The sequence below is a fragment of the Nanorana parkeri genome, unplaced genomic scaffold (assembly GCF_000935625.1).
Source record: "Nanorana parkeri isolate BGI_ZX_2015 unplaced genomic scaffold, ASM93562v1 scaffold354, whole genome shotgun sequence".
NCBI lineage: Eukaryota > Metazoa > Chordata > Amphibia > Anura > Dicroglossidae > Nanorana > Nanorana parkeri.
The window spans coordinates 665,494-676,995 of NW_017306622.1; the positions used below are offsets into that span (position 1 = coordinate 665,494).

At 45.4% G+C, this 11,502-nt stretch overlaps 1 protein-coding gene across 1 annotated transcript in view; it reads right to left on the reverse strand.

Annotated features, from left to right (window-relative positions):
• Nucleotides 1-11,276, reverse strand: part of LETM1 (leucine zipper and EF-hand containing transmembrane protein 1) — a 40,526-nt gene extending 29,250 nt beyond the window's left edge. Inside the window, exon 1 of the mRNA XM_018558724.1 lies at nt 11,067-11,276. Within this exon, the coding sequence (XP_018414226.1) occupies nt 11,067-11,133 (67 nt within the window). The 5' untranslated portion in view covers nt 11,134-11,276. The remainder of the gene's footprint in view (nt 1-11,066) is intronic.
• Nucleotides 11,277-11,502: the final 226 nt, after the last annotated feature.

Here is an 11,502-nt window from a genome sequence, read left to right on the forward strand (position 1 = left end):
TAGGTTTTCTATGATGTTCTTCTATGGTGTGGTATTAGAGGGTGGTTACACAGGGGGGTCTTCTATGGGATGATATTAGGGTTTGGTTACACAGGGAGGTTTTCTATGAGGTTCTTCTATGGGGTGGTATTAGAGTTTGGTTACACAGGGAGGTTTTCTATGAGGTTCTTCTATGGGGTGATATTGGGGTTTGGTTAGGTGTTGTTTCTGATCTCCTGAAAAAGCTGACTACCTGGCTGTCTCTGAATCATTCCTTAGCCAAGAATCCAGACAAATCATGCAGGTAGTGAAGAAAGAATTCTTGATCTTCATACTTGTTCTACATAAGTGACTTAAAGTACTGAAGTAATGGGAAAAATCACATACGCCAGGACAAAAGCATATTCAGGAGATTGACATCTCCCAAATTTCTTTCAACCGCTTTCTTCTATCAATGAGGCCTGATGACATTGGGAGGCTGACAAATACTGGAACATTCAGAATTAGCTCTGGCTGTATATAGAACGGTAATACATTATATAGTACTTTGCACGCTGGATGGTAAGCCATTAACCCAAGGTCGCCAGAGAAGGTGCTTGTGAGAACCTGTATGAGCAGGCTCCTGACAAAGCCAAGCCAGATTTCTGTCATTACTCCAGCAGGTTTTCTCACTAAAGGAATTGAACAAACAATCACAAATGCAGCATCACAAAAGCAAAAACTCAAATGCCATGCATAGAAGAGGATCAGAAGTTCTGTCAGGCTCATATCGTGGCCCGGCCCTCCATCACTCCTCATTCCAGAAGCCACAGTCTATGAAACAGGGAGGTGAAGGAAGGAATATTAAATTGATAATATGTGACCTGGACCAAGGCAGTATGTGCCACACCCCTGAGGTAAGTATCAAAAAAAAGAAAGGCTGGGGTTTTTTAGGCATCAATTGACAACTTCCAAAGCGGTGGGTTATAAAAATATATTTATTGGTAAAGAATTGTTAAAAGCGGAGTAATTACATAAAACCAACCTTATTTGATAACTCCCTGGAAGCTCACTCCATTACTGTGCTGTACAGCACGCTGGGCGGCCATACGGCACGCTGGGGGCTCGAAGGTGAGAGGACAACGGATGCTCCTCGGTTCACCAAAGGGGAATTATCAGGCAAGGATCCTTATTCATCCAATGGCTTATTCTGACACAATATACCCCTCACCTTTTGCTGCCTATAGTGGGACTTATGGTCTCAGCCTCTCTTCCTCTGGTCTGCTCTGGAGGGCATGGTTCAGGTGCTGCGCCTGGACGGGTCCGCACACACACATCGATTTTATCGATAACTTCCACCTCTCGAAAAAGCGCCGTCAACCGCGAAAAGTCGAGACAAATTGTGCTCCTCCAATGTCAGCCACCCTTATTGTTAAATCCTTGATCATGTGTTCGATTTCAATCAATTCCTTTTCCAATCATGTTTTGAAATCATATGATATTTGATCATGTTATCTTTGCTACTCAATCATGTTTTGTATATCTGGTACTGTGATTCAAATCATGTTATTCACACATAAGGGACAGCACAGTAATGGAGTGAGCTTCCAGGGAGTTATCAAATTAGGTTGGTTTGATGTAACTATACCAATAAATATATTTTTATAACCCACCGCTTTGGAAGTTGTCAATTGATACCTGAAAAACCCCAGCTTTCCTTTTCCTTTTTTTTTTTTGAAGGAAGGAATATTCCCAAACATGTATTCGCCATGTCTCCCCGCTATATTCATCTAAACGTGTCTGAATTACCGTGTATGTACCCCTCACTTTCTACAATGATGACCTCCGGCACAGAAATAAGCAATTCCTATGCTCCTCGGTTCCATCGAATTGCTGGAACGCCATGCGTACAGCATTCACCCTGCGCATGGCTTGGCAGAAGATTTATAAATCAGTCTCAAAGTCTCTTTCTACAATAAAAGCTTCTTATCTTCCCGCTCACAGACTGGACTTCAAACATCTCTGAATGTATTTGTCTGTATTACACGGTAGTTGAAGGGATTAGTAGTTTACATAAGAAATGCAACACTGTTCTCGCTGTCGTTTTAGCTGACAAAGTGAAAAGGACCCGACATCTATGGCACGGCCAACAGATATTTTCTGTACTTCGGGAAAATATTTTTAGCTTGAAAAAAGAAAACTAATACAGCCAAGAATCAGTAGGCTACAATATATTACATTTTTGGGTTTAGATACACTTTAAATTCTATTATATACATTTCACACAAACAACGCCGATAAAAAGATTTTTTTTATTGTGATGTTAGAAGTTAGACCGCAATAGATCTAGGGCTATCGAGTGACATCACAAGTCCGCTGTCCATATATCACAGTATATTATATCCTCCCAAGACCTCCTGTTTTCCAGCTCCCTTGTCAACTGCTCCCATACTTGCCTCCAGGACTTCTCTAGAGTATCTCCCATCCTCTGGAACTCTTTCCCCCAACCTGTCCGTCTATCTCATACTCTGTCTGCCTTTAGGCGATCCCCAAAGACTCATCTCTTCAGGGAAGCCTATCCCACCTCAACCTAACCACTGAACCATCACATTCTCAAACTATCATCCCTGCGCAGCTACCTCATGTATCACTTGCCCCTCCCTTTTAGATTGTAAGCCCTCACGGGCAGGGCCCTCCTGACCATCTTGTTTTGAATTGTATTGTGATTGTAATGTCTTCCTTATATTGTAAAGCGCTGCACAAACTGTTGGCGCTATATAAATCCTGTATAAAAATAATAATAATAATAATACTCTGAGGTTATAATTGGAAGCTATGGAAATGAAAAGCTCTATTTACACCTACATTTGAGGTGCATTTTACATGCCCATTACTTACTTTATGTTACTTTTAACTAGGGATGCACAGATACCGATACTGGTATCGGTATCTGTGCCGAGTATTTGGACGAGTACTTGTCTGAATTCTCCGATGCCTAGCCCAATACCTGAGCTTCTGATATCAGGAAGCCGAGCAGCGAGTCATTACACGGTGCCCAGCTTACGGATTGGCCAGAAAGCCGGCTCCATGCTCCCTCATCACCTGGTGACGAAGGTGCACAAAGATGGCTTCCCAGCTAATCGGTAAGCCGAGTGGTGAGTCATTACACACCGCCTGGCTTCCTTAATGGGACTTCCGGTATCGGCGAGTATCAAAAAAAAATATTGATACTCGATATTGAAAAACGGGTATCGGTGCATCCCTACCTTTAAATCATATGTTACACACATTTTGCTGAAATATGCACAAAAAATAGAGCAAACAGGATATTTGTTTTAATGTAACCAACTCGTTAGGTGTGATTAGATCCTAAGATTGAATGCCAGAAGGGAGTCCAAGTTTCTAGGTCATTGCTCCACATGGGATTCCCAGTAGCACAGCAATGAAGCTTATACAAGCGTTCACTTTGTCTGCATACTAATTTCTATGAGGTCCAGCAAACCGGAGATCTTACAAATGGGAGATCAGTTGCAATGCAGCCATTAAAGCCGAGTACAAACTATTAGAATTTTGTAGGTTCATATGAAAAATTATGCTAGAACATTCAATAACGTCATCAGGGACCTGATAACTGTCATCCGAAATTTCATTTGATTTTAACGTTCCATTTTGGAATAAACTGAGTTTCTGAAACGTAAACCACATTCCCTATTAGGATTTTCATAAGTTTGGGAAAACTCTTCCATCCTGCTCCTTTGATTTTTTCTGTCACTGCCCCCGAAAAAGATAATCGATTTGACCCCATTAACTGTAAGTCCTCATTCACAATATACAGCACATGCAAATAGATGGCTCCATACACATAGCTGCGTATGGAGCCGTATATTTGTGCAGCGTAAAAATGCGCAAAAACAGAATGGAACCGAGATGCGTCCGGGCAGCGTATTTCTACGGATATATGCGCGTACAGTTTATTGACATTTCTATTACGAATTATGCATTGGGGGATTGCAAATAGTGCTCGTATATACCCGCGTATATGCAAAAAAAAATGAATGAATATTTCACAAATAATTTATTTCCACCGAAAATTCTAACCGTGTATACCAGGCTAACTAACAATACTGTATCTTATTTGTGTATCGCTCAGCTGTAGATCCTCAAATCTCTGAATTGGTGCTGACACTGTCCTTCCTTCTGGAGGGTGACTACTTTTGTTCCCCATGGTCCCTGTTTGTGTTGTAAAGTAGCCACCGCTCCAAGCTCCCTCCTGTGATGGACTACAATCTCAATACAAATCGCTAAACTAAACGTGAGATTGTAGTTCATCATGGGAGTGTCTGTGAAGGTTCTCATTCATCCAGGTCATGCTATATCTGTAAAAAATAACTCAAGGCAACTGGACTTGCTGTATTTTTCTTGAAGACGTTTCACTGGACATCCTAGTAGCTTTCTCAATTCAGAAAAGCTGGTTGGATGTCCAGTGAAACATCTTCAAGAAAAATACAGCAAGTCCAGTTGCCTTGAGTTATTTTTTACAGATATAGCATGACCTGGATGAATGAGAACCTTCACAGACACTCCCATGATGAACTACAATCTCACGTTTAGTTTAGTGATTTGTATTGAGATTGTAGTCCATCACAGGAGCGAGCTTGGAGGAGTGGCTACTTTACAACACACACAGGGACCATCCATAAAACTGCAAAAGTGTATGGGGCTTAAAAGAAGTGTGCATAAGACTGCTTGGGGAAAGGGCACATACATTGGCTCTTACCCACACTGTTGCTGGCTCCAGACTATATTGGAGTAGATTCTAAAATTTTAGGATCTAAAGTGGTGACTACTCTACAACACACAGGGACCATGGGGAACAGAAGTAGCCCCCCTCCAGATGGAAGGACAGTGTCAGCACCAATTCAGAGATGATTTGAGGATCTACAGCCGAGTGATACACAAATAAGATACATTTTATTAACATTTTATTAATATTTTCCTGAGCTTAGTGTCACTTGAAGTCACGTTTCATCAGCTAATCTCCTCCAAAGGCTTGAATGGGATAAGATAACTAATCACTCATTCATGAGACTACTGGCTGCTTATTATTACATAACCCTGCCTCTGTGACACAAATTTCCTGATCGTAATACCCAACCAATTGTTATATCCTGCAATAGCAAACTAGAGACTTATCTTCTTGGTGACTAGGGCTGCAGCTAACGATTATTTTCATAATCGATTAGTTGGCCGATTATTAAGTTCGATTAGTGACCTAAAACCTCAGGATAAAAAAATCCCAGATGTAGTACTACTGTAATCATAGCAATATCAAAGCACGTATGAAGCCATTTTTTCTTTAGTTTTGATAAAGTTGTCCATCACTCGGCTGTAGATCCTCAAATCATCTCTGAATTGGTGCTGACACTGTCCTTCCTTCTGGAGGGGGGCTACTTTTGTTCCCCATGGTCCCTGTGTGTGTTGTAAAGTAGTCACCGCTCCAAGCTCACTCCTGTGATGGACTACAAATCACTAAACTAAACGTGAGATTGTAGTCCATCACAGGAGTGAGCTTGGAGCGGTGACTACTTCACAACACACACAGGGACCATCTGTAGATCTGACAGCGCATTGGCAGAACTTTATTGGTAAAAATTGATGAGTTCTCAGGCCTGCACATCTTTTGTGACCATCATGTCCCACTCCTACCATGTATTGGATTTGTCATTTCTATTATGGCTATTGTAAGAGGAGATGCAGAAACATGTCAACCTCCCAAGAAGACAAGATAAAGTCAGGAAATGATCGCGGGGTGATTTCACTGCTGGGGTATCCAAGACAGAAGTAAAAGTTAATAAAAGGGAATGCACCGATACCGGTTTTTCGGTATCGAGTACCGATATTTATCTGTCGGTACTTACCGATACCAGTACTTCTGCGAGCATGGGGCCGGGCTTCCCGCGCAATGACACTTCCCGGCTTCTTGATTGCCCTGGAAGCTAGATGTAGTTTGGCCGGCTCAATGCTGATTGGCTGGGAAGCCAGCTTCCTGGCCAATCAGCATGGAGCTGGCTTCCCGGCCAATCAGGAAGCCAGCTCCATGTTCCCTCCAAGCACTGCCAGCCAGAGGAAATCTCCCTCTGACCATGATAGAAATGACAAATCTGATACAAGGTACGAGATCTCTCTCTGACCAGGAGATCCAGTATCGGGGAAGGTATCGGAGCATTTGGGCGAGTACGAGAAGTCGTGTATTGGTATCGGCACTGATACCAATACTAGTATCGGTGCATCCCTAGTTAAGAACATTACAATGAGTTTAGTGTCTAGGTACCCATAGGCATGCTTTAGTTTAATGTGCCCATAAGCAAGATGGTGTTAAAAGGTTTGCCTGGCAAACCTTAGGCCTAGTTTTCAGTTACAAACTGGAAGTGGAAATACTAAACGCATCCTGTGGGCTTCAGCCATCTCCCATAATGGTTCACGACTTCCATGGTCTCTGCATGCAAAATGAAACCCTTTAACTAAGAACAAAGTATCTTCTCTCAATAGACAATGGTCATGCCAATTACAATTACAATAGACATTTATCATGGTAACAATATCTTTCGTTCCGTAATGGAAAACACACAGCCATGCCGCTATGGACACTCATAGTAACATCACAGCGATCTGGTTGTCTGGCATAGTAAGGTCGCATGTTTATTCAGAAACTGTTGCGCTTTCATTTATAATCACGCGTAAAGTGGATCTCTACTTATAGTAGTTGTAAAGGCTCCAAGTTTGTGTAATCAAAGTGGAACTCCAGGAATGTAAACTTTAACCCTTGCAGTGTGGCTAACCCTGCACTGCATGGGTTAACTGCTCGTTTTTCTCTAGGAGCTCATACAAAAGAAATATACATACCTGATCCTCGATCCTGTCTGGCTGCTAGATCGATCCCCACAGCCTCTTCGCCCCCCCAGGCTCTGGTGGTCTAAGCCTTGCTGATGTCATGTCTAATACAGTCCATTCGCTTGCATTAGACGTTAGAACGCTGAGGCACATTCCACAGCTGAAGCAGAGGGGGGGAGAAGTGAGCACTCATCTCCGCAGGACCAAAGTTTAGGTGAGCATTTCTTTATTCTGGCCCCTGGAGAAAAATGAGCAGTTAACTCTTGCAGTGCGGGGATAGCCAAACAGCAAGGGTTAACTTTTTTCTTTAATTCTTATTAATCAGGAAAACAGTCCCAAGTACAATATGTGCTGCATAACACGCTCTTCTTTGGGAAGCCCAATCATTAAAAGGAGAACTATGGGGTCAGTGTTTTTCCCCATAGTTCTCCTTAGGTAACGGGAGGACACAAACTAGCGTCCTCCCGTTACCCTAAGCTCAGTATACCGCGAGCTACAGCTCGCAGTATACTGAGACGCCACAGCCGGAGCGGATCCCGACGTAGATGACGGGATCCGCCCAGCTGCGTGAGTGACAGCTGGCTCTGCCTATCTAGAGGCAGAGCCAGCTGTACCCGCCCCCTCCCCCGTCCGTTCCGCCAGTCAGCGCTGGCAGATCGGAGCGGGGAGAGGGGAATCCAGCCCCTCCCCTGTCACGGCAGAGAGCCGTGACAGGATCGAGAGGCGAGCGTACGCCGGTATGTGTTCCCTCACCTCCCGATCTACTGAGCCGACCTGTGACAGTCTCATTGTCACAGGTCGGCTAGAACTATGAGGGGAGTGGAAATCACTCATCTCATAGTTCTCCTTTAATAGGCATTAGGGCAATGCACAGAGGATGGTGAAATCTGATATGCGATGCCAACCTCCCATACTGCACAAGGGATCTGACAGACATGGGATGCCAACCTCCCATACTGCACACGGGATCTGACAGACATGGGATGCCAACCTCCCATACTGCACACGGGATCTGACAGACATGGGATGCCAACCTCCCATACTGCACAAGGGATCTGACAGACATGGGATGCCAACCTCCCATACTGCACACGGAATCTGACAGACATGGGATGCCAACCTCCCATACTGCACAAGGGATCTCACAGACATGGGATGCCAACCTCCCATACTGCACACGGAATAACCAAGGCTGCTGCACACTTACTAGGATGATCACATCTGCAATCTCAGCCATTCCACATCCGAGTGGATAACTCAAATCTGAACTATGCACATACATGTAAAGTGACCAATGTATGGACGGCCTAAAGTCATAATAAACTCAATCCTTTTCAATAATGAATATAGATGAAACAAACACACATCGCCCAGCAAAGAATTTCTTTCCAAGCACTTACAGTCATGTTTCCAAACAGCTCCAACTCTCTCAGCTCGGCTTCCCTGGACTCTCTGTCCAGTGCAAGATCAGAAAGAGAGCAGATTCCAGCAGCTGTCCATCTATTAGCTTGGAGGAAGGGGGGAGGAAGTTTCCTACCCTGGTATGCCTGTTTGTTTTGGAGACACACAGCTTACTAGCACACACAAGGGTGGCTCCATAGGACCCTGCAAGGGAAATGAGTCATCCTAAAACAGGATATCAGGCCCAGGGCTCAGGGGGACCAGCTGATTCTTCAGGAAACAAACTTTTAACCCCCAAGCAGCAGCATCCATTGTAAGTGATTTCATCAGCATTCAAAATAGCTTAAAAACATTTGGACTTTAATATATCAATAAGTTGATATAGCAAAGTTCCGCCTAGCTATGCCATTTGCACAGAACTAATGCAACTGGATGGCGCTGAGGAGCATATACGCTGGGCAGAATCTTTATATATCAGCCCCTAAGACACAGTCATGTGACAGAAAACAATATTGATATACAACATTTCAGATACTTGTATCATAGAATTATTATTATTATTACTAATAATAGAATAGACACCAAGGGTGTATGGAAGATATGGTCAAACCCAAGGAGCCAGTGTTCCCAATGAGTTCAAGCTGATAGTATAAGGAAACCTGTCAGAGAAATATGGGGGCTGCCACGGCTGATGTCTTTCTTAACTATACGAATCATCAAGAACTGGCCACAATCCGCTCAGTGGGTGGCCCTGTCGCCGCCCTTCCGTCCGGCATCCCTCGATCAGAAAATTGAAGGAGCCAGATGGAAAAATCAGCTGCTGTTACTGTTCTGGTATTCTGACGGCGGCGGCCAGCAAGAGATCAGTCCATCCACCCTATGCAGCCTGGATGGAGGAACCTGTAAGATTTTCTTTGTGCAGCCCTCAGGTTGAACAAGATTAAAAAAAAAATAATAATAATATTGTGCGCGTGTGTGGCCAGCTTTAGTCACTAACGAGGAATATTTGTGCAGCACAAAACCACAAAATATGACATTTATGTGTAAAGGGCCAAATGATGATTGCAAACATATACTCTGCACCCAAGATGCAAACCAAAACATAAACAGGGCAAGCATAATAAGGTGTCAGCTTTTACCTATACCATAAACCCCCCCGCCCCCCCCATTGTTCTCTAATCACTGCTGCCCCCCCACAATTCCAAAGCAAATACAAACTATCAGAAATGAGGTATTTACACCACACGGCTTATGGCTTTGTGCTTTACAAGTGTGTTCTGTTCTGGGAAATCCAAAGCCCACAGAACACAAACAAAATGAACGATAAACCGCAGAAAAGAAGCCAGACAGCCCACTCACACCAACTGTCAAAGTCATGTGACCAGCTTCTCCACCAATCATAGAGTCCTGTCTGCTGTGGTAAGCAGAGAAAACTCTGTGATATACCGTAGCCTGCGTTTAGGGCTTGTTCACACGACGTCCAGATTCACGCCGGACCAGATTCGTGCCCTCCTGTACCCAAAATGCATCCCAATGTATCCCTCTGTGTTTTATGGGCTACAGTTCTCACGAGCGCAGTCCGTTCCGGTCCGGACAGAAAAAATACTGCATGTCACATTTTGTCCAGTCCGGATACGCACGAACACGTCAAAAACGCAACGAAAACGCACTGCACTGCAGCTAACATACTGACAGTCCCACTCCCACCCGAAAAAAAACTGGAACGCGTCAAAAACACATAGCCCTGCGTCTGCAGATCTGCTCCAGATCCGGACCAGATATGGTCCAGACATCGTATGAACAAGCCCTTACATTGGGTTTCGTACACACCAAACCTGTTGGGCTGCGATGGGCCGCACTGTAAAGCACAGACAATTTGCCCTGCGTCCTATTGCTTCACTTCACACCAATGTGCTGAAAAAAGAGATGTTGCATTCTTGTGCAGCGTGTTTCATCGCGTGATAGCGCATCACAATGGGCTTTAAAAATCCTGTACTGTATAAAGGGGGCTAGTTCTGAAAGAAATAAGAAATACCCCCCCCCCCAGGGCCTGTATGAAGAACTGTAGATGCCCGTCCTCTCCCAGACCTGTATTAAGGGCTGGAGATGTGCTCCTTGAGGTCTTTATGAAGGGTGGTAGACGTGCTCCTCGCCTCAGGCTTGTCAAAAGAGTAGTATGAAGGTATGAAAATGTAGTAGCAGCAAACGTGCTCCCCCCAGGCCTCTACGAGAGGTTGTAAACGTGCTCCCCCCAGGCCTCTACGAGAGGTTGTAAACGTGCTCCCCCCAGGCCTCTACGAAAGGTTGTAAACGTGCCCCACCCCCAGGACCGTATGCAGGGCTGCAGATGTGCCCTCACGGCTGTTAGGACCGGAGATACCCCCCGGCCTGTATGAAGGCCATTAAAGGTGCTTTTCCCACCTCAGCCCTGTATGAAGGGCAGGAGATACCCCCCAGGCCTGTACGAAGGGCTGCAGATGTGCTCCCCACCCCCTCAGGCCTGTTAGAAGGGCTGCAGATGCCCTCCAGGCCTGTATGAAAGGCAAATGATGTGCTCCCCATCTCAGGCTTGTATAAAGGGCAGTAGATGCCCCCCTTCCCCCGAGGCCTGTATGGAAGGCTGTAGACAACCCCCAGGCCTGTATGAAGGGCAGTAAATGTGACCCCCATACCTATATTAAGGAGTGTAGTCATACGCACCCAGGTTCGTATGAAGGGCTGTTAGGTTGCCTCCCTCCCAGGCCTGTATGAAGGGACTTGCCCCGGCTGAAGTACCGGCCTGCGCACACACAGAAGGAGAATGTTCCGTTACTCACCCCTCAGGCAGTCCCCCCGGATGATAGGACCTCGGGGTAGGCCTCCTCTTAGTAGAAGGGACGCCATGGTGTAAGGACGGGATGAGCTCGAGGTGACAGATCAATGGCTGCGGTAGGTCCGGGTTGAATGTTGCCCCATGTCCCTCTGTCAGCGGCTCTCACTCCACCTCCACCCGCTGAATGCCAACCTACTGCCGGCTACGGGGCGGAGCTACGCAGTGACGTAACACTCAGGTGACTCTCAGGCTAGCTCCGCTGCGTCCCTGTTGACTATTGGCTGAGGGGTGAGGGATGCTCGCTCAATGGACGCAGGCAGCCATGTTGATTACTGGCAGTGAGAGGAGTGACGCTGAAGGACGCAGGGACGGGAGCGGCCATCTTGGTAGTGGGAAGGGAAAAGAGCTGTGACATTGCAGATAATTGCTCTATCTAGAAC